This window comes from Eretmochelys imbricata, chromosome 3, assembly GCF_965152235.1.
Source record: "Eretmochelys imbricata isolate rEreImb1 chromosome 3, rEreImb1.hap1, whole genome shotgun sequence".
In the NCBI taxonomy this organism is placed as follows: Eukaryota; Metazoa; Chordata; order Testudines; family Cheloniidae; genus Eretmochelys; species Eretmochelys imbricata.
This window is the reverse complement of record NC_135574.1, coordinates 98,021,274-98,045,380: the sequence shown is the minus strand read 5'-3', so window position 1 is coordinate 98,045,380 and position 24,107 is coordinate 98,021,274. Positions and strand designations below refer to the sequence as shown.

At 40.2% G+C, this 24,107-nt stretch overlaps 1 protein-coding gene and 1 pseudogene across 1 annotated transcript in view; both read left to right on the top strand.

Annotated features, from left to right (window-relative positions):
- PTPRK (protein tyrosine phosphatase receptor type K) overlaps positions 1-24,107 on the top strand; it is a 590,849-nt gene that overhangs the window by 251,129 nt on the left and 315,613 nt on the right. Inside the window, exon 4 of the mRNA XM_077811738.1 lies at positions 22,863-22,944. Within this exon, the coding sequence (XP_077667864.1) occupies positions 22,863-22,944 (82 nt within the window). The remainder of the gene's footprint in view (positions 1-22,862; positions 22,945-24,107) is intronic.
- Positions 17,929-18,112, top strand: LOC144262103 (large ribosomal subunit protein eL39 pseudogene; annotated as a pseudogene).

Genomic DNA, 24,107 nt, shown 5'->3' with positions numbered 1-24,107 from the left:
CAGAGCTAGGCTGGGTGGTGCTCTCTCCCTGCCCTCCATGGGGGCTGGCCAAGGCACCCCCCCCCACCCCTCCCACCTGTGAGCACAGTGCTACGTTGGCAGGAGAGCTTCTCCCGCTGGTACAGTTTCTCCTGCTCGCAGAGAGGTTTTTCTTGTGCCGACGGTAGAGCTCTCTCCTGTCGGCATAGAGTGTCCTTACCAGATGCATTGCAGTTGCGCAACTGTATCAGTACATCTGCAGAGCTGTATGTGTAGACGTGGCCTTAGAATTTTTTTTATTCCCCCTCCAACTAAGCTGAACACTGACTTGACATCAGCAAATCACTGCCATTTGGTACTCACTGGTAAATATGGGTTCAGTTAATTCACTTTCAAGGATTATAAAGAGCAATTTAACAAGCTTTGCAACTAAGCTGTGTTCATGTTTCTTTAATGCGTAATTGAAGTAGCCTGGTATTTGAAGGAGCAGTGGTCATGGGGAGATATTTGAACATCTCTAGGTTGTGCAGAAACGTGTTGAATTTCCTCACCCTAAGGTTATTGATAGGCACCTATGTGTTCCAGTCTCTTCCTTATTACTCTCATGGAAATTCTTTGCTTCTTGGACATGGAGAATATGCACTTTTTCATGTTGAACAGTGAAATTTCTACAGTGTCCCACCATAAATTCCAGCTGAGCTGTACAGTTTCTGTTAATAGCTAGAAGGCAGGATGATCCTTCAATCCAAGCAATTAATTATATTAAAAATAATATACAGTCTTGAATTTATCTGCCCTTTTCCCACCTTTCAAGCTTCAGTATGTTTTATAGATGAAATTCTTGGAACTAGTGGAGAAAATATAGTTAGAGCTATCTAGTAGTACTTGACGTTTCATATTTTGTATTGTCAAAAATGATGGTAGTAATAGACTGTCAGTACAAAAACAAAATATAAATACTGCTGAGCCAAACAATGAAAGCATTTTCTCTCAGTTGTGTGCACTGGATTTAAAAATGGAGGTATTCAACAGCTTACAGTAAGGTAGTAAATAAAAGATAAACAGGAAGGAGGAAAAGAAAAATCATGGCTGCTAGTAAGAGATTGTTCTACATACTATTCAAGCACAAGAGGAATTACACCTCAGTTGCCTAGATATTCTGACATCCACTAAATTTATTGTTTAACAAATGCCTTGCATTTTTACACATCCAAAGACTTGTTTACAACACTGAGATGGATCACAGAGTTTTTCTTTCTTTTGGTTTGCATTTTCCTTATTCATCATTTACTTTTGTCAGTGCTGTGATGTTTGGCTTCGTTTTTGTGTGCAAGATTGATTAGACTTAAGCCAAGGATAGCAGGATGTGCCAAGGGACAAGATCACTTATTCAATATACCAAGATGCACCAATCATTAAAACAGTAATTATGCAGAGAGGGTGGTGGCAATTAGAGGGTGAGCACTGTGACTGGCCACGTCCTACATGCTGCATTCTGTGGTCACTGTTAAAAAAAAAAAAACAATGTGTATCAAGTCACCTTAGTTATTTCTTCTTCTAAACATTGAGAGAAGAACTATGCCATCTCCAATACCATTATGTTGTATCTATTGGCAAATACTGACTTTTAATGATGACCACTGAATATTAATGATATGTTGGGATAAGTGTCAGTTTTGGTTCCTGTAACAATTTTGTCCCAATCAGTACAGAAGAATGGATTGACTATCTGATAACTTGATAATTTAACGATCCTCACAGATCTCTAACCAGGATGAGCTAAATTGAAGTAGTTTCAGCAAATGATGGCAGAAGAGAAATTATACAAACAAAAAAGGACAGGTTTTGTTGTGGTATTTATTTTAAAAATATTTAGTCTGGGAATAGTTTCTGTGTTCAAATCTCAGAAGTTGATATGTAAAATAAACATGGATAAAGAACTATATCTACTGCTTAGGTTTACAATTGCAGATTGCTTTTCAGAAATAATAGTCTTGATGTTTTTAGCTGACTGATCCTCTGGACCATTATGCCATCATGAGATGTAGGGCTTAATCACACAATCTTTCTTTTCTTACATTTTATAAGTATCCTTTCATATAATATATTTATTTATAATAATGTATATGCATATAGTGTTTATCAGTTACTTACTTTTCAGATTTATTCTGTTTATCCTCTATCATTAGCACAAATTAAATTTCTCTTTAACCTGCCTGAGTGATTAATGCAAAATTCAGCACTCAGTGTTTTAGCATAGGGTGGTTTGAAGAAGAAAAAAAAGTGTGATTTGTTAACTTAGGAAATATGTTTACTAGTATCTAATTTCTAAAAATATGTGGATTCCTTATCAGCTTGGTTCAAGTTGTCTCTCTCAGGCCCTAGCCTGTGACAAAATGGTGATTGCAACAGCAGGACTGACATACCTCATTAAGAGAATGATTATTGGTGCTATATAAAGAGTGATAGGATCTACTTGGAGCCTTTAATCCTGCAGTTGGTGAATGTAATTTACATTTTTTGCAAACCTGAGCTGAGATTTGGGTTGATAATCAAATGTTTGCACAACTCTTCTCACAAGCATTTGAAGCTGCAAGAGGGGAGCGGGATTGTAGCAGATAGTAATTGAAGTAATAGAAGCAAATACAGAGAGATCTTGGTTCTGAAGTTAAATCTGGAGCAGACTAAATAGTGTTGCTGGCCAAAGTTTGCCCCACACCCCATTGACTTCAAGTGAAGGCAGAATTTCCCCCCTTGTATCCAGCTATTGATAGTGTGGACAGAAAAAGTGGATGCTGTTCACAGTTGAAAGGGGAGCAGAAACAAAAATTTGAAGGCTAAGGAAAGAGGCATTATTTGGGATATCTTTAGTGAAGAAACAAAAACAAATTACTTCTCTCCCAGCTTCAAACTGAAACACTAATCATACATAATATATAACTAAGGGGAAATCTGAAAAACTTGAACAATTCACATTACTGTAATATGAGTCTAGTGTTTTCTGAAGTGTCTTGAGTTGAGACTACACTATTGTGTGCTCAGGAAGCACAATACAACCTGTGCAATGTCTAAAGATGAGGTTGCCTGCAATGTCAAACAGCCCATCTGTGACTGCTGTTAGCAAGTATCTCCCGCTGCCAGAGATGGGACACTAGATATGGAGGGCTCTGAATTACTACAGAGAATCTTTCTCAGGTATCTAGGTCACATGCTTAGGGTCTAACTGATCACCATATTTGGGGTTGGAAAGGAATTTTCCCACAGATCAGATTGGCAGAGATCCCTTGGTGGGCGGTGGGGGTGTCACTTTCTTCTGCAGCATCAGGTATGGGTCACTTGCTGGTGTGAACTAGATAAATTGTGGATTTTCTGTAATGTGAAATTTTTAAATCAAGCTCTGAGGACTTCAGTAACTCAACTGGAGGTTATGGGAAGTCATGGGAGAAGAGGGAGGTTCCAGAGGACTGGAAAAGGGCAAATATAGTGCTAATTTTTAAAAACTGGAATAAGGACAACCCAGGGAATTATAGACCAGTGAGCTTCACGTTAGTACCCAGAAAAATAATGGAGCAAATAATTAAGCAATCAATTTGCAAACGCCTAGAAGATGATGATAAGGTGATAAGTAACAGTCAGCATGGATTTGTCAAGAAGAAATCTGTCAAACCAACCTGATAGTTTTCTTTGACAGGGTAACAAGCCTTGTGGATAGGGGGAAGCAGTAGATATGGTATAGCTTGACTTCAGTAAGGCTTTTGATACTTGTCTCGCAGGACCTTATCATAGACAAACTAGGGAAATACAACCTAGATGGAGCTAGGTGGGTGCATAACTGGTTGGAAAACGGTTCCCAGAGAGTAGTTATCAGTGATTCACAGTCCAGTTGGAAGGGCATATTGTGTGGGGTTCCTCAGAGATCAGTTCTAGGTGTGGTTCTGTTCAATATCTTCATCAATGATTAGATAATGGGATAGAGAGTACTTGTATAAAGTTTGTGGAGGTTGCAAGAGCTTTGGAGGACAGGATTAAAATTCAAAATGATCTTGACAAACTGGAGAAATGGTCTGAAGTAACTAGGATGAAATTCAATAAGCACAAATGCAAAGTACTCCACTTAGGGAGGAACAATCAGTTGCACACACAAAATGGGAAATGAGTGCCTAGGAAGGAGTACTGCAGAAAGAGTTCTGGAGGTCATAGTGGATCACAGGCTAAATATGAGTCAACAGCGTAACACTGTTGTAAAAAAGCAGACATCATTCTGGGATGTATTAGCAGGAGTGTTGTAAACAAGACATGAGAAGTAATTCTTCCACTCTACTTCACACTGATTATGCCTCAGCTGGAGTATTGTGTCCAATTCTGGGTGCCATATTTCAGGAAGGATGTGGACAAATTGGAGAAAGTCCAAGAAGAGCAACAAAAATGGTTAAAGGTCTAGAAAACATGACATATGAGGGAAGATTGAAAAAATTGGGTTTGTTTAGTCTGGAAAAGAGAAGCCTGAGAGGGAACATAACAGTTTTCAAGTACATAAAAGGTTGTTGCAAAGAGGAGATAGAAAAATTGTTCTCCTTAACCTCTGAGGATAGGACAAGAAACAATGGGCTTAAAATACAGTCCTATGATTCCAGAAGTGGGTGAGATTCTGTGCCCTGCAATATGTAGATCATGCCTTCTGGCATTAAAGTCTGTACATCTATGAGTCTTTCTATCTGTTTTTATTTTCTGCCTTCTTGGAGACTCCTATGATTGCACACATTTGATACTGGAGGTGGTAATTGAAGGGCCATGACAGGGTTAGTGCTCACTGCATCTGACCTTGCTGTCTTTGCTCTGGCAGTGATACTAGCTTCACTATCTCCTTTTGTTTCCCAGCACCACTGCCCCCCTTTGTTTCCTTCTCTCATCCTTGTCTTTGGGATTTCTTCCATGTAGCGATCTAAATCTGTCCCAGGAACCCACCCTGTTTCTCTCCATTTTCTCCTGAAAACCCACTTTTTCATGAGGAAAAAGATTTATCACCCTCCCAATTTAAAAGCCAAACACAAGAACAAGCTGCAGATGTTGCCAACTCCTATGACTTTATCACGAGTCTTGCAATACTTGGGGTGTTTTTCTTAAAACCCTAGGTTCTAGAATGATATGAATACATGCATCTGACGAAGTGGGTATTCACCCACGAAAGCTTATGTTTCAAAACGTCTGTTAGTCTATAAGGTGCCACAGGACTCTTTGCCGTGAATACATGAGAATCTCAGCTTTCATTTTAAAAAAAAGAGTAAGTTCCTTGCCCTCATGAAAAGAAAAGGAGTACTTGTGGCACCTTAGAGACTAACCAATTTATTTGAGCATAAGCTTTCGTGAGCTACAGCTCACTTCATCGGATGCATTCAGTGGAAAATACAGTGGGGAGATTTATATACATAGAGAACATGAAACAATGGGTGTTACCATACACACACTGTAAGGAGAGTGATCACTTAAGGTGAGCTGTTACCAGCAGGAGAGCCGGAGGGGGGGGGGGGGGAACCTTTTGTAGTGATAATCAAGGTGGGCCATTTCCAGCAGTTGACAAGAATGTCTGAGGAACAGTGGGGGGTGTTGGTAGGGAATAAACATGGGGAAATAGTTTTACTTTGTGTAATGACCCATCCACTCCCAGTCTCTATTCAAGCCTAAGTTAATTGTATCCAGTTTGCAAATTAATTCCAATTCAGCAGTCTCTCCTTGGAGTCTGTTTTTGAAGTCTTTTTGTTCTAATATTGCGACCTTTAGGTCTGAAATCGAGTGACCAGAGAGATTGATCACTCTCCTTACAGTGTGTATGGTAACACCCATTGTTTCATGTTCTCTGTGTATATAAATCTCCCCACTGTATTTTCCACTGAATGCATCCGATGAAGTGAGCTGTAGCTCACGAAAGCTTATGCTCAAATAAATTTTAGCCTCTAAGGTGCCACAAGTCCTCCTCTTCTTTTTGTGAATACAGACTAACACGGCTGCTACTCTGAAACTTGCCCTCATGAGTGTAGAGAAAAGCTGGAAACTGTGACCTACGTGCACCTTACAGGCTCAAACACCTGATGATAAACTAAATGATCCAAAATTGACTTAAATAAGGGGCTTTAAAAAATACAATCTCATGATTTTTGGAGACCTGCTTGTGACTCATGATTTTTTAACGTGTTGGGGTTTGCAGTACTGTGTTCCTCTAGGCCTCAAAGTCTGAATAATTCATTTTTGTTGGTCTTGCATGCTCTAAGCACCTAATGTGAGAGACTTCCTTCTGCAGTGCCGAGCATGCAGCTGGCACTTAAACAATAAATGAGATTGGTTCCTATTTGATTTTACATAATGGTGTGACCTCTAGCAATAGACATTTCAAATTAAAAAGGGAGGTATACCTTGCTCCTGAGCTCTGTTCCTGGCTTTATTGGCATTAGCCTACATTTGCCAAAGAATGTTACGCTTTTTCATGTATATTAACTTTGTTTTAGAAATGTCCAATTCAACAGCAATGTACAGAATTTTTTCCTATAAATGCATGATGTACAGGGGAAGTTTAGTCTGCTATACCCTTATCAGTGATAAAATAAATGGTATAGCCCTGCTTTACAGTAGTAGTTTTACCACAATGCCTAGGGGTCTTAGGCATGGACCAATGTAATAGATGCTGTACAAACAAGACAAGCATGGTTAGAGTTAACAACCATATTAATGGAAGAAGGAAAAGAGGGCATGCAGGAGAGGGCTAAAAGCAGACGAGAAGTCATTAATGCTGATGGACTGGAATTCATGGAAAGGCTGACACAACAGTGTGTAAGGTGGTGGGGAGGCTGGTGGGTCAGAGAGGGGGAACTCAGCAATAGAGAGATTAGAGACAGCACTGCTTGGTGAAGACTAAGTCAAGTGAACAGCCCTTTTGGTAAATGGGAGTGTTGAACCAGGGCTCCAGGTCAAATGAAGCTGTTAGCCTGAGGAAGTGTGCAGATAAGGGGTAGTCTGGGCCATCAACATGGAAGTTGAAGTCAGTGAGGATGGGTGGGGGAGATTGTGAGGAGGTGGGTGGAGAGAGATCCAGGAGTCTAAATCAGAGAGGAAGGTTGATGAGAGGAGTTGGGTGGACAAAAGATAACAACAACAAAGAGGGCGAAAGAAGGGAAGAGTCTGATGTTTTACCATGTAGATCAACTGTAGAAGTTTTGAAAAAATAAAGCCACCGAGGGCAGATGCTTGTAATCAGAAAGTTTATTATGACAGCTCATCACAGAAGAGCATTAAACACTCCAGATATCTCCTCCAGATGCCTCTGCTGCCAAGTGGCAAAAGATCTCTTCTGCATTTGTTAACACAGTGCCACTAAATGCCATCCAATATTTTACAATTCATCAACATTCATCACTTAAGTATAATTAGTGTTCACGATGACCCCAAACGCTGCTTGCTGCACATGGTTGATGGCTGTTCCACAAATTTAGAGTGTGTGTGTGGGTGTATGTATAAAACAATATAAGTGCAAATTCATTTGCATCATCCCTTTTTACTAAACATAGAATAACTGAAATGTGTATACAGACTCCTTGCCTGCCATTTCAGATTGGTTTAAAGACTTCACAAATATAGCAGCAATGGAAAAGTCATGTTTTACTGCAAAGTGGAAAGAGGCAGGATTTTAATTTATTGGGGGCAAACCTTTTGAATGAATGAGTTAGAAAACACAGATTATTGAAACATAATTTATTAATGGTTGTACTTGTAAATACGAGAACCTCTTGAGAAATGCCATAAAGGCTGTGTTTTCGTTAAGAAAAACGGTGTTTTTTTTTTTTTACCATGCTTTAGCTAATATGTGATAAGAAACCACCTTTTTTCTTATTATGGACATGCCCAGAGGAGTACAAATGTCCCCTCTAAGCTTTTGAAAGACATGTATGTCTGGTTGAACTTTGGATACACGGTGGATCTTGTGATTTTTTTTTCTCTGAACACTCATGAAGAATTGAAGGACAACAGAAGAAACAATTACCTGAATAGACGATAGCTTCTCATGCATAGAGAGAAACTTTGGAACATACTTTTAAAGATGCTCTGAAAGAATTATAAATACGTATTGTGTGCATGACTGTGTACATAAAATGAGTTTACTTATTCTGTGGTATTTGGTGATCTTTGTTTACAGTACAAGCTTGAGGTTTTGTGGGTTTAGTTTATTATGAGAGACTATTTTGAGATGAGCTGTCATTACAATGCTGTATTAATAACTTCTATTTATATAACACTCATAACTGGACACAAAATGCAATATCAAGAAAAACAAGAATTATTTTAAATTCTCTGTTCAGTTTGGACATTCTTTGTTTTTTTCTCCTCTTCCCTTTTTTTTTTTTTTTTTTTTCATTTTCATTCTTCTATTCCTGGTAAGGAGGACAATCTTCTGCAAAGGGGTAGGGTTTGCACCCTTTGAAAATTGGCAGACTCTACATTCCTAAGGCAGTGTTTCTCAACCTTTTTGATACCAGGGACTGGCTTGCTGTCTTCCTAAACTGTGTCAGGGAGATTTCAGGTGCCGGTGCTGGTCTACGGACTGATCGTTGAGAAACACTGGCCTAGGGTATCAAAGCACAGAAAGTGCTTTGCTTCTAAAGCTGGTTGGAAAATGTTAGATAACACTTTTCTCCAAAAATGCCCTTTTGCTGCAAGGATGTTTTGCAGGCATCGATTGAATTTGACAAAAATGGTGTCAGGATGTTTTCTCTGGTTCAGGATATGGGGAGGGGAAGACCAATAGCCTGGTGGTTAGGCCACTCACCTGGGATGTGGAAGACCCATGTTCAAATGGCTGCTCCAAATCAGGCAGAGCCAGCTGTGATGAGGATACTTTATAAGCTAGGAGTGAATAGGGTTGGCTTGAAAACAACTATTCCATTTCATGAAAAAAAAAATTGAAGTTTTGACAGTTGTTTTCATTCCAGTGCACAATGAAATCCAATAGCCTGATGGTTAGGACACTTATCTCAATGGAGAGTGTGGACTGAACCTGGGTCTCCCACAGGGTGAGTGCTCAACTACCAGGCCATTGGATATTCTGGAGTGGCACAATCTCTTCACAAATTTTACATTGTGCATTGGAATGAAAACAAATGTCAAAAGTTGAATTTTTGTCACAAAACGGAATTGTTTTCTGGCCAGTTGTATTCGATTCTAGTTTCTAAAATATCCTCACGGCTGGCATTTTGCATCTCAATGAGTGCAGTTTTCTTGGTTTCACTAACTGTCGTTTATACCAAGACCCCTTTACATTGTAATGAGAATTTGACATGGATCTAAATATATTTTACTCCCACATCAAAGCCCCCCTTTACATTGTGTCGTAGTATATAGTGTTCCTAGTGTAAATGATGATTAGTCCCAAAGTATTGAGAGTAATATAGAATCTTATGACATCAACTGTGACAAAGATATCCCATCTGTAGGCATGAGAAGCACTTGAGTGCTTAATAAAATGTTTGTTTTAAATGTACATTGTTACAGTTCAAAGAAGGAATCTGTAAACATAGTTTTATATCTTCTTATATTTGTGTTCCCTAGTAACTTGGTTTACAGTAATGGAAGGTGGCTGACCTTTGAGAGCAGATTGCAAATTAGCCCAATCAATTGTGTTCGTTTTGTGGTGGCATTTTGTCTATGGAAGGTTAGAGGTGAGAACACCCCTCTTGCTTATCTGTTTGGCATCGACTTGAAATGCAATCTTTGAGGTGAAAGGTTGATATTTCATCTATGCAATCTTTTCCTGCCATTTGATAACCCTTCCATCAGAAAATGAGCTTTATAGTGGCATTAAAAATACATGCCTCAAATTAAAAAGTAACTGTGGTACTGTGCTTGGCCTTTAATTATATAACTTGAGCTGCTGAAGAATGATAATTGCTTGTTCCTTAATAGCTATTTTGTACAATTAGCTTCTGAAAATGTTGTGCATTTATTTTGTTGTTGTGAAGTAGCTCAGAGGAGGGGAGAGTGATCAGATATAATCACATGCGGTAGTATGACAGGCACTGAACTACTCCTGTCTTTCTGGAGTTAGTATTAGTTCTCTAATTGTCATGTTGACTGTTTTTTTTATTCCTATGGAAGAAGGTGCCATCTTTTGTGGAACAGAATGGCAAATGTCATGGGCAACACCAAAGCTCATAAATATACATTTTAATGGCCAGCATCACCAAAGCAATGAATTATAGGGTACTTTGAATGTTTCAGAGAATTTGTGGAGAAACAGAGAATTTCCCCCTAATGTTTAGCTTCTTGGAGTTATGTTAATAATTCTATTTTTTAAAAGGTGGTTTTGTCATTGTGGGAGGGTTGGGTCCCTAAGATTTCTCTCCTTCATTTTGTTATCTCCCCCGTCAGGCTGGTGCAATAGGAATTTGCTTTGCAGACTAAACTATGGGGTGGTGTGTGTGTGTGTGTTAGGGAAGGGTTAAAAAAACCACACATACACAGAGGAGTTTAGGAGTTAGGGGAACCTGGCCCTGCCTAAGAAAAGCTGGCCTGTTTTCTTTTATTTGGGAGAGCTGGTCGTCCGTCCCCCCACCCCCCATCCTGTGTTTCCTTCCTCTTGTCTCCTCTTCCCCCATCAGTACTGTGATCTGCATCACCTTGCTTGCCTCCTGCTGTCATGCCTACCTTTGCGAGATCCGTTGCTTGATTACATCCCAGTCTCCCAGACTTTCCCCCACAAATGCGCAGTAAGCCAAGAACTAGCAGACATTCTGAATTTCACATTTTTTCTATTACTTTTGATGACAAATGGTTAATTTCACATTGTCTGACAAATTGTTGATCATTAATATAAATACACAATTCACTCCCTCTGCTTGACTATTTCAACACATTTAGGCCCGGAATCTCCCTTATGTTAAGGCCATTTTGTGCATAGCTAACTATATGGGGTTTCTCTGGTGGTGCAGAGGTGGCATAATGGCTCACATGTGACTCTTTATTTCTAAGTCTGGCATAAGGAATGTGGCTCAGTCTTTCCTCTTCCTGATCTGTAGATGCTGTAGTGCCATTAGCAGATGACATAATTTAGAGCAACCAAAAGGGTGCTGTAAATTATGTCATGAAGCAGGCCTGATGAATAGATAGGATTGGGGAAATGCAAAGGTAACTTAAAGCCATCTGCTCACACACCTTTCCCACTGAGTTCTACTGTGCACTCCTCAGTTGCATCCCAAGATCGGGGCCTTTGAGTGAATGTTGTGTGTTAGGAGATGTTTCTCTTAATTAAGCTTAGTGTTAGCAATGTTCTATACTCCACTGTAGATTAATGTGCCCCTTCAGGAGAGTCACCATTCATTCAAAATGCTCTGTGTCTCGTTTTGTGCCTTAACTGCTTTCTGAGGGAGTTGAGACAATGTAAACTTCTATTTCATTGAAGACTGATAAACTGAAATGGATCACAAATGTGAATGTGCAGATTTGTGGAGACAGAAGAGGGGTAGAATAGGTCAGGTTGTAGTTCATCTGAATGTACTGCAAAGAAACTGTGTTGAAACAGGAATAGGGTGGTATTCCAGTGAATAGTCTGACTGGGGAAAGCAGCTGCGACAATGGTGTAGAAAGTGGACTTTGTGAAGCACGTTATTTACTTACCTGCAGAGCAAGCAGGCTCTCCTGTTGTTATGGAGGTGGTTCTGTATCTTTGGATGGCTGTTGCAAATTTTATTTGCAAATCAGCAATTTTACAATTAATTATTTTGTCCAGCATGGACTAAAGAGAGTAATTTTATTTAAATTTGCTTATCTTTGACTCAGTTATATAACATTAATCTTGGGTTGGTGGTTGTTCATTTGTACAACTTGAGTACTTGTATTGTAAGATTCAAGGTGAACCTTGCAATCTACCGTGGCCCTCTTTCCCCCCATGTTTATTTCCTGGTTTTATATTCAGCACCCATTTCTTAGCCTCAGTGACACATCTGGAATTCTATTAAAAACCCGCATAAGGAATATATGTTCAGTGAAACTCCTGGAGAAACTGAGAATTTTACTTACAAATAGAGATGGCAAAATGTAGAAATGAATTGAAGGGGTGGAGGATGTGGTCTTTTCGCGTGAATTGGGATTCTTCTTTAACTTGGCTAAAAGCAAAAACATCTAATGTCTGGTGTGTAGGATTGGTGAAGGCAGAACGGTCTTAATTATAAATAGTTTCTTCAGTTAGTGGAGAAAATACCCTGGAACCAAGCCTCAAGCTCCTTAGGGCTTAGCTCCCTCTGGCCTCTTTAAGAAGTTTGGCAGATATTACTGTGTCTGGATCTCTTCTGCAAATTTTCATTCTATCACAATAAGAAGTAAAATGTCAAGTGTTCTTATTTTATGGGTGTTACTTGCTATTACTTCTATCCTTCACTTAGCCTCTAAATAAAATTGTGGACATTTTTACTGGAGAAGGATCAAGATGTTTTCAGCTGTGCATTGTTCTGGAATCTCAGCCTTTAGGCTCTCTCAACCTTAGACACACCCTGTGGCATGTCCAAGGTCTTGGGTACAGAGCCTTTATAACCCACTATTTCTTCTCCAACTTCTCCTTCAGTCAGTCAGCCAGTGCAGTTGGGGCCTGTGTGAAAGCTTAAGAACTCCCAGATGGTGATTAACGGCTTGAGACCCAAATGCTGCTGTGACCATTTTATGGTGTGATGCCTCATGCAAACCTTTTCAAAGAGTGCAACCTTTGCGATGATGGGTAGAGTGACTTCCTCGATCAGAGAAATAGGTGGTAGAACATGGAGCTACTTTACTCTGTCCTACGGCAAACTTTCTCAATTTTTTCATAGCATCTTAATAGAGAGAACCTCATGAACCACCTCTTCTTCACAATTGTATAACACCCCTGTGGCTACTACAGCAGTTGCTCACATGTAAAAGTAATATTAGGAATGTACTGAATCTAGTTTTAGCTCTCTAATGCAGTTCAGTGGCTGAGAGGAGGAGGAGAGCCAGCCAGCCTCATGTGACCAGCGAGCTCTCTACAGACTGTAGTTTGGGAACTACTATTGAATTATACTGAGAACATCGCGGGGACTCTCTGCTGCCACCCTGAGACCTCTGCCCTTCAATTTCATTGTTCTGTGATTCTTGCCAGAGTCACTCTTTAAGCCCTATTTAGAGGTCCAGCAGCAGCAGCATGTGTGTGTTCATTTCTAGTGTGGAATCCCACAGGAGCATTTTTAAACTGGATCTGAAAAATGTAGTAGCTTCATGATCCCGTGTCAGATTTCAACACCTGGTGAGAAGATTAAAGGTGTGTGCACTGGGTCTCCCTTGAGTGATTATGAGAAGATAGAAATATCTATTAATGTTTGCTCACCAGCTTAAGAATAGAATCATAGAGTATTAGGGTTGGAAGAGACCTCAGGAGGTCATCTAGTCCAGTCCCCTGCTCAAAGCAGGACCAACCCCAACTAAATCATCCCTGCCATGGCTTTGTCAAGCTGGGCCTTAAAAACCTTTGATAACAATATTACTAACTTAACAAGCAGGTAGCTTTTGAACTCTTCAGTTTTTAAATCTCTGAAGAAGTGAGTCGTGAAAACCAACAGAAAGGAGGGTGTTTCTTAACTAGCAGATTGTAAAGGGGCTAGATTCCAAAGTTTTCACCCAAGTGGTTGATTTACTGTACTGAAAATCCTCTAGGGCCCTGTCAGCAGAAAACCCTGCCTCACAGCATTAGTTAAGCATTCAAATGGAAGTAATTATATTTTCATTGTTTCTAAATTAGCTCAGCAAAATTATCTGGAACTGTCACAAGGGAGATGTATTTTATTATGTCAACACATTTTTTTTTACATATTAGGACAAAATTTGTTTAGACATCCCTCCCCACCTCTCTCATTTCAAGCTGTTTTCATTGCACTTCTTACTGGAAGTATTTCTCTTAATTTTTCAAGTGTTTACCTTTACTTTTAGTTGTAGATTATTAATTAAAATCCTAATACTTGAAATCTTTAAACTGCTGAAACATCAGATTTAATTATATTAAAAATGTTGATGTGTTCGGAGTCTCTAGCATTTGTATTCTTGTAAGTACTGTTTATCTTGCCATTTATGGCCTTTTAGCTATGGGATGTTTGTTTTTCTAGAGAACAAACCTGTTTCTATGTATATTCTGACTTTAACCAATTTTGTTTCCAGTACATCTGGAGCTGATCAAGTGTTCTTTTACAAATGTAGAATAAAAGAACAAACAGACCCCATCTTCCAACCAAACAAATTTCATGGATTTACTGGGTTTACTTTAACTTTAAATATTTTAAAAATCATTAACCTATTCAGATTCATACAAACTGGTCACAAAGTTTCCAGGATAAAGTTATTTTAGAGACAAAAGTTTCTCCCCTGCACCCATCCCCAACCTTTTCTCTAAATTCCAGCTTTAACTAGAATTTCCCCTTCATTTAGTTTATTTAGCCAAAAGTGTAAAAATGGTGCTGGAGCTGCAAATATTAGATCAGAATAGACACCTTCAGGATTTCAGGTAATAGACTGGGGAGAAAACAGCATGAAAAGCAAAGTTAATTCCATTCCCAAGCTGAAGCACTGGATGGCTTTTATATTGTCATCTGTCATGACTATAATCCCTTCTGTATACAGTCTTTTAACTCAGTTCTCAGCACCAAGCATTGGAATTGACCTGTGGATGAGTTCAAGGTTTTGGCAATTAAGCTAGCAAAAATCCATTTTTGGGTGTGTGTAGCTTGACAGAAAAGTTTCTCATGTTGAATGCTCTGTTGAAGTGGTAAGGCCAATTAGATCTTTGCCAGTCATGGAATCTGCTCTCAGAAATTTCTTTTTAGCTCTTGTTAATGATGCAAAGCAGAGCCTAAGGGGGAAAATAAGGTCAGTGAAAGGAAAACTTGTTGCTGTAACCAAGTGTTCTGTGTGTGTGTGTTACTATATACTACATACATATAGATGTGTATATATGATATTTTCATAAAGGAAAAACAAAACGAACAAACAAACCCAGTTATTGTTCCTTAAGGGGAATCCTCCTTTAATATACCTTAACCCCGCACATTATATTCCCCACTTTTTCTCCTGTACACTAAGTTCCATCACCTCAAACATTTGCTGTAACACAATGTACACACCACATTACTCGCCATCACACTATGACACACGTAAAGTCTTAATTCTGAGCTTAGCTGTACATGAATAGTAAACATTCCTATACTGGGGAATGATGTGATGTGTATGTTGTATGTGATTTTTTCCCATGGGGATGATACTGTAATGTCAGAGGTAAGGGTTCATATTAAAGTGCTAGTCTCGGATAGCTTGGTATTTCCTCTTTTCATGGTTTAATAGTAAGTTCCAATTTACAGTCCTGCAGGGTAAGAAGATATCAGACTTCTAAAATGGGACACTTTTTTTTTAATACAAAAAATAGCTGTCACTAGTCTAGGACTGCAGAATAACACAGTTAGCTTGATTTTGACAATTGTGGTTTAATCTAGGCAAGATCCTACACTACAACTCAGCCAGCTAAATTGAGCTACAGGGTGTTACCTTGCATCTACACTAGGAAGAAGTTTAGGTTGGGCTTAGACTGTGTTATGGTTACCCTGGAGATTTCTCTTGAGTAGGGTTTAAAGGTATTCGCTAATGTGTTCTAATTAATGTGTCCTAGAAATTCTAATGTAGACAAGACAGTTCAGACTTTAGCACATTCTAAATGGGCTGAGTTAAAGTCTAGGGGCGAGTCAGAAGGGCCAGCTTAAGCTGTGTTTCAGTTTTCCCCAGCTTGTATATGCTATTAGCGTTGTTGTAGCTGTGTCAGTCCCATGGTATTAGAGAGACAAGGTGGGTGAGATAATACCTTTTATTGGACCAACTTCTGTTGGTGAGAGAGACAAGCTTTCAAGTTTACTCAGAGCTCTTCAGGTCTGGGAAAAGTACTTAGAGCATAACAGCTAAATACAAGGTGGAACAGATTGTTTAGCATAACTTGCTGACACACATTTCAAGGGACCACCGTTCATTGGAGGTTGTTTAATTTTGCCGATGGGAAAGCTCTCAGGAGAACCGATAAGGTGCTTTTCAGAATTGTTTTACTGTTAGTGATAACTACATCATGGGATATCAAATGAATCCTGTATCTTTTAAATGAATTCATTATTGAAAGAGGAGAAGCTGTTGGAGAAGTATTGTTGAGCCAGTATGGGCTTTGGTAAAATGTAATGGGGAAAGGGAAGAATTAACTGGACAGGAAATATACAAATTTCAGACTTAGTGATGAGCATCACAGTAATGAAAATGACAGGGAAAGATCCTCCCTCTCCCCCCATGCTTTTTCACCCACTTTTTTGTAATTAAGGTATGTATCCTTGTTATCTAAATGAGATTATCTGGTGGCATTTTATCCGTGATTATGGGAGATTTCCATGTAGGTATATCACATCAGCCAAACAGGCGAGGAAGGTCTCTAAAACGATATTGAATATGTGTCCACCTTGGCTCTGTGACACCCCTTTGTGGCCCAGCAGGGCATGAACTGCAGGTTTCTGCCAGTAGGCCGCTGCTACTCGTGAGGTCTGAGGTAGCGGTACTCTGGCTCTCGGGCTAAGGCGCACTTCAGGCCTACTCCTTCCTGGGTGCTATGGGCCAAAATAGATCAGGAATCGAAAACTACAACCCAAAACAGGGTTGTCTGATGAAACTTCAGTAAGACCCCACCCTTCTATTCAGGGCTTGTCTTCAAACAGTCCGTGCATCAGTTGATTCCTCAGGGTCTCATCATCTGCAGGGGCCCATCCAGTTGGCAAGCTACCTCAGTCTCTGAGCTGCACCCAGATTTTATGTGAGGAGAAGCCGCACTCAGCTGTCCCTCCTAGGCAGTCCTGACCTGGGCTAGATCGCCTCCTTTTAACTCCTTTCCCCGTGCCTGGCCCTTACTGCAAGTCTAGTGGGGTGGGGCCAGTTTGGGGCCCACATGTTCTCATTAACCCTTTTGTTGCCAGCATGGGGCCTATGTGTCTCATTGCAGAATACTTTTTTTTTTTAAACCAGTGAATAACTTTCTGTCTTACGCCATGTCTGACTCTTTGAACCATGCTCTGAAGATACAAGAAAGGAACCTGGATTGGAAACTGCATCTATGCCAAGAACATGTTTGTTTTAAAACTTAGTCTTTTACATTCCAGTAAAGTAGAAACAGAGGAGTATTCACACTCCAGCCCTGGTGTATGCAGTCATTAGCTCATTGTGCGTACGGATGCCTATGTATGCACACAGCTTGCTTATAATACATATGCAAAGCTATATTAAAAGAATGTTAAGATGACAAAGTCAAGCAATAAAAGGTCAGGCATGGCTATACTCTCTTTTCCAGAGGGCACAGAATGGATGGAGCATCTCTTAATGAGCCACAATTCAATATTTTATTTTCTCCTCATTGTTTGATGTCTGGCCCCAGGCCTTATCATTGAACACTATTCAAGCCCTGCTCTAAAGACAGAATTATTAACTTCTTTGTGGGCTTTTCTGACACTCATCATTGTGGCACCTGATTGCTTCATAAAGATTAATGATTTTATTTTCCTAACACCCATGTGAGATTGGAGGTGGTATTTTTCCTATTTATAGATGGGGAACTGAGACACAGAGAGATTAAGATCAAAAGTGTCCACTAATTTTGGACCACCGGTTTGAGACTCCTAGGATCTGAGTTTTCAGAGTACTTAGCATTGTACAGCACTTCATTCCTACGTTCAAAGTAGATCTCCCAGTGACTTCAGTTGCAGCTATGAGTGCTTAGCCTCTGAGTCTCAAGTCAGGCATCTAGTTAATGAGGAATGCAATTAGGGGCCAGCTGTGAACAGTTTGGTTTAAGTGCCTTGCCTCGCATCACATGGAATTGTGGTGACTGGCTCGTCGCTCCGCACCATGTCGTCCCACAAGACATTCAAGATCAAGTGATTCCTTGTCAAGAAGCAAAAACAGAACCGGCCCATCCCACGGTGGATATGCATGAAAACTGGCAATAAGATCAGGTACAACTCCAAAAGGAGACGTTGGCGAAGGACCAAGCTGGGCTTGTAAAGAGCTGCTCTAATGGGAACTCTAATGACACGTGTCTTTCCAGCCCCAAGACCTGAAATACGCATTGCTACAAAAACTACCACTGACTCATTTTGGAGTGTTGAATCTTGTTGTTTTGCCCCCCCTCCCCCGCACCCCTAAAAACAAAACAAAAAAAATCACATGGCAGAGGCAGGGATAGAATCCAATTATTCAGTGCAGCATTCAATTGTCATAACTGGGGGACTGTACTTTCTCCTCTCGTGCAATTCCCTTCCTCCTTCACTACACACCTTCCAACTTCTGTAACAAATGAAGCAAGGGTCCTACACACAATGGCCTCATTCATTACGCAACTCTGATTCATCCACAGATCACAGCCTATCCTGTGCACTGAATGAGACAGTTCTGTGAAAAATACAGTATGTAATCATAATAAAAAAAAGATTGTGTCATAATGCATATGTACAAGGGCTCAGAATAAAGGTTGCACAGCCAATATTGTTAAGTTTTCAGGTTGCAAAGGTGATAAGAGTTTTTTGTTACAAAAGTAATATTCTTTATCTCAGTGACAGTCCTGTTCTGTCTTTGCATGGCAGTGGACACAGTTATATAATAGGACTTATCCATTCCTAAATGGTAGGATTCTACCAGTATTCTAAAAGAGCATGAGTAAAATGTTTTATCTTGTCAAGTATCAGGGTAGCCGTGTAAGTCTGTATCCACAAAAACAACAGTAAGCTTATGCTCAAATAAATCGGTTAGTCTTTAAGGTGCCACCAGACTCCTTGATGTTTTATATTGGACTTCATGGTCATATTAACCTCAGACGTTTCAAAGTTCTGATACAGAACTTGGATACAGGGAGCTCTCAGACTTGACTATTTTTAAAGGATGGAGGGCGGGGGCACACAAGCTATCACAGATTGCTTTTCGGCATTTTGAACTTCCAACTTAATCTTTTTCTCGATCATGAATAATTTCTCTCTTCCCTTTCCAGTGTTAAAATCAGGCACTTATAATGTTATGAAATGAAAGTGCTAAAAGAACCCTGGAGTTGAGAAACTTTGCTGCACTTTTACCATAAAAAGTCCTAGAAATATGAATATTTTACATCCCTGTATCATAAGAACGGCTATACTGGGTCAGACCAATGGTCCATCTAGTCCAGTATCCTGTCTCCTGACAGTGGCCAATGCCAGGTGCTTCAGAGGGACTGAACAGAACAGCCAATCATTGAGTGATCCATCTTCTGTTGTCCACTCCCAGTTTCTGGCAGTCAGAGGCTAGGGACACCCCTATCCTCTGCTGGGTGCAAATAAATAGCATATAGTAGCATGTGGCAGAGATTTAATTATTTGTATGTGTGAAATGTAGCCTTCATATTTTGAGATTTGAATAAAAATTCCTCCTCCTCCTCTGTAAGTAAATTCAATGTTTTGGTCTTCCTTTCACCTTATCCTCCCCAGCCCTCTCAATTTCTGCATTTGTCTTGCTCCGCTACCTTTTGTTCTGTAGCCTTTTCATGTTTTCCCCTATGAGTTTTCTTCCTCTCTTCATTTTAATCTTTCCCATGCACTTTTTGTCTCTTCCACCTTTCCTTTTTTGAGGTGGGTTTTGTAACACTGCCTACAGTTACTCAATAGTGTTACTACCAACTTCAGGGCAGACCATTACGAAGCAGGGCACAATCCCTAAATTGGTTGTGAGTTCTCTATTTAGATTGCACCAATCAAATATCAAAGCACTATATATAAGGCTGCGAGTCTGTCATGGAGGTCACAGAAGTCATGGATTCTGTGAATTTCCGGGACCTCCATAACTTCTGCAGTGTCCAGTGCAGCTGGCCTGGGAGCTGCCTGAGCAGCTCGGGCAGCCCCCTTGTCAGCCGCGCCGACTGCTGCTGGAGCAGTCTTGGGCCACCACGCCCCCCCCCCCCCCCAGCAACAGCAGCAGGAATTTGGGTGTGGGAGGGGTGAGAGCTCTGGGCGATGCTTACTTCGGGGGGCTTCCAGAAGCGACGACATCTCCTTCAGCTCCTACGCAGAGGCACGGCCAGGTGGCTCTGCACACTGCCTCTGCCTACAGGCACTGGCCCCGCAGCTCCCGTTGGCCGGGTTATTTCCAGTCCCACAGGACCAGTCACTTACTTGATGTCGTTGCACCTTAGATTTCAGTCCAAAGACGGGGCTTGTAGCTAATCCTATAATAAACTATATGAAAATTTATTAAATAGGAAAAGGAAATGAGATATTTACAAGGTTAAAGCAGGTAAACCTAAGTACATAAATGAGTTACAATCTTAAAGTTTCAAAAGGAAATACAAGCCTCTTTAGTAAGGAAGCTCTCTATGTCTTTTGGAGCTAACTCAGGCTAAGTAGCTGGGGTTCTCTTGCTTATGCCTAGAAAAATTCCCTCCCCCCCCCCCCCCCGAGTCCAAGCAGTATAGAGATAATTGGTTCCATCTTGTTAGGGGTTTTTATACCTCTCCTGCCTTGTGCTGCAAGCTCAGCAGATGGGAAGAATCCACTTGCATGACTCATCTACGTGGGGGTGGGTTGAGGGGAGAGCAGAACAAACATCTTTTGTCTTCTTTAATGTCCCACAGTACTCCATCAGGTATTAATGGATCTTTCCTGTTGGGAAGGCCATAACACTTTCTGTTGAAGGTCAGCCTGTCACACTAATTAATGACTCTCTCCTGTCCACAAGAGACAGATCTTCCAGGGAAATGGGACCAAGGCTGTGGAACTTGCTGCCATAGGAAAAAAGAATGGCCACCACCCCTGTACCACAATCAAAACTGAATTCAAATCCTGTCTCATTGACGTAGCTTGCCTGCAATAACCCTCTGTAAGATGACAGCATTCTCACACTTTAATACATGTATAAAGTCATATTGGTGGGATTGTTTTAAGCATCTTTATTATGTCAGTACTAAAAAGAGAGATTTGTGTACTGATGCAGTCACAGCAGTGAAATGAGGACAGATACATGCATAGAATTAAACAGCAGGCCAGAACATTTATTAAACTTTAGCACAGGGGAGGTCAACCATACTCTCCTACACCAGGCATTTAATTGGTTCCAGTGCAGGGTTTACAGGGCTTTTTTACCACATAACCTATAACCCGGGGTATCATAGAACATAGGGTTAGAAGGGACCACAAGGGGCATCTAGTCTAATCCCCTGCCAAGATGCAGGATTTGTTGTGTCTAAACCATCAAAGACAGATGGCTCCATCCAGCCCCCTTCTGAAAACCTCCAGTGAAGGAGTTTTTATTTCCTCCCTAGGCAGTCTGTTCCTTTCTCCTACTGTTCTTACTGTTAAATTAAATCTCAGGAACAATGTCCTAAATCTGCTGTGCTGTAATTTGAACCCATTGCCTCTTGTCCTCCCTCTGTGGCAAGAGAGAACAAATTTTTTCCATCTCTTTTATGGCAGCCTGTCAGGTATTTGAAGATTATTATCATGTCCCCACCTCCCCCCTTAATCATCTCTTTTCCAAAATAAACATACCCAGTTTCTTCAGCCTTTGCTCATATGGCCTGCATTCCATCCCTTTGATAATCTTTGTCACTTGCCTCTGGATCCTTTCCAGTTTCTCTACATCCTTTCCATACGTTGATGACCAAAATTGGACACGTATTTCAGCAGAGGCCTAACTAGCGCTGAATAGAGCGATACTGTCATCCCCTGTGACTTGCATGTTATGCCTCTGTTAATGCCTAAAATTGCATTTGCTTTTTTTGCAGCAGCATCACCATATTGTTGACTCGGGTTGAGTTTGTGATCCACCACAACTCCCACATCCTTCTCAGCAGTGGTGCTGCCAAGCCAGTTACCCCCTATTCTGTATTTGTGCATTTGTTTTTTCTTCCCTAAATGTAGCACCTTACATTTATCTTCACTGAATTTCGTTTTGTTGTGCATAGCCCAGTTCTCCATTTTATCACGATCCTTTTGAATTTTATCTCTGTCTTCCAAAGTGTTTGCACCTCCGCCCCCGCTTTGTGTCATTTGCCAAATACATGCCTTTCCATGGCAAGGCAGCAGTAGACACACTAGTTACACTCTGGTCAGTTTCACAGTCTGGTTTTGCAAGGCTCTGGCAAAATCTCTATGTATAGGAGCAGCCCAGAAATTCTTTGCTGCTCCTGTTGGTGGAGGGTGGAACAGGAAGTAGGAGCAGATGTGAAGTAGTGAAGAAGTGCCTTTATTGCTCCCGCACATCACACTTTCCCTGTTTTGTAGCAGGAGTGAAGAATGAACTGACAATGATAATATCAAACTGCACCTACTCCTGTCAAAGCCACTGTGGAAATGCTACTTGCAACATCACGAGAACAATTTTCTTTTGTGGAATTGTACTGCAGGGGGAGTTCAGGAATATGTGGGGAGTATGACTCCAACTGGAATTTAAATTCCTATTAATTAAGTTTCCTTACTTGTGTGTAAGGAGATGTCTGGCCCACCTAAAATGGTATTTTCAGAGTTTAATCCTATGTATAGTGCTGAAAATAAACTTTAGTCCAATGGAAACAGACTAACATTAATTACAAGTTAAGAAACATGTTTCTGTGTTGTATCCATAAGTAGCAAGTCTAGAAGAAGTCAAATATACAAATGGCATGGAACTATAGTACATTAAGTAATAAATATTCCATTCAATCATCAAACCTTGTGGAAAGTTCAGCTTAAATGAAAAAGCAATGTGCCATATATCTCCTGCACTCTCCACTGTGGATTCTGTAGAAATGAGTGTTGTAAACCTTTTTTTTCCTTTCTTTTTGTCAGGTAATATTTGAAGCTGAAGTCTCAGATGGGAGAAATGGCTACATTGCCATTGATGACATCCAGGTTCTGAGTTACCCTTGTGGTAAGTCTTGATTAAGGGCAGCATTTTTCTCTGTCTTTTCAGGATGTGCTCAATGTTGGCTCAGACTGCTGAGTTTTCATTGCTTGATCATTGCTGTTCTTTGTTCCTTCTGTAGAATTTCTATTACAGCTTACAGGAATGAATATTGGGGTGGCACAATAGTGATTTCACTAGGTAAAAATCTTTTTGTCTAGCAGAAATAAAGCATTGCATGAAAATAAAAGTGTAACTCTTCAGTGGTTGCCTTTTTGAGTGATAGATGTGGACAGTAAAATTGAAATTTTTTCCATTAAAAGTATATATACTGATTTGTGCTAATTTTAAATTGGTTAGCGTATTTAAGTCTGAAGGCTGTTGGACAACTTAATAAAGGTATGAAACCTGAGTGAGAACTATGTATCTTCTGGTTTCCAATTATTGTAGGCCATTATGAATAGGGACAGACTGTATGCATTTAAATGTAGGTTTCACTCTTGCTCTCCTAATCCTGGAATAAATCCTAGGCCAGTGGCGCAATAGCTCAGCAAACATTGGACCAATGCACATGGGAAAAAATCATGTCTATGCAGTTCTCTGATTTGTTGCTACTTTTCTTGTTAATTCTGTCCCATTCTACTTTACCTGCCCAACCAACATGTCCCCTTCAAAAGTGCTATTTTGTTGTAGCGTATCCCTGTGGCTGATAGCTTAACTACTTTCTCCACTGATATACAAGTTTCTGAAGCCAGTGCTCACTAAGAGATGCCAAATAATAAAGATGTGATTGCAAACTCAAATTCCCTTTATGCTCTTTCCCCACCTAAAAACGACTAAGGCTAAGAGCATTGCACTTTCAGGGCTTACAGCCCTACTCAGCCTAAGGAGTTATTGAGTCTCTTGCCTTTTTATATTTCAGCAAGGCCAGCTACAGGGACTCGCCTAAAAACAGATGCTTAAAAAAGAGCTCTGCTGGGTAAACAAGTGGTAAAAGAAAAAGGTAGTCAAATATAGTCTTGACAGCAGATTATCAACATGATACAGTATTCAAATAAACCATGTCTGCTTAGTGATGCTTATCCCATTCTCTTTTCAAATTGCTTTTTTTAAAGAAAGCATGAATGAGACTTCAGTTTAACTGGTTATGTAGGTAAAAAAGTGTGCGAGAGCTATAACGTGCATCTTTC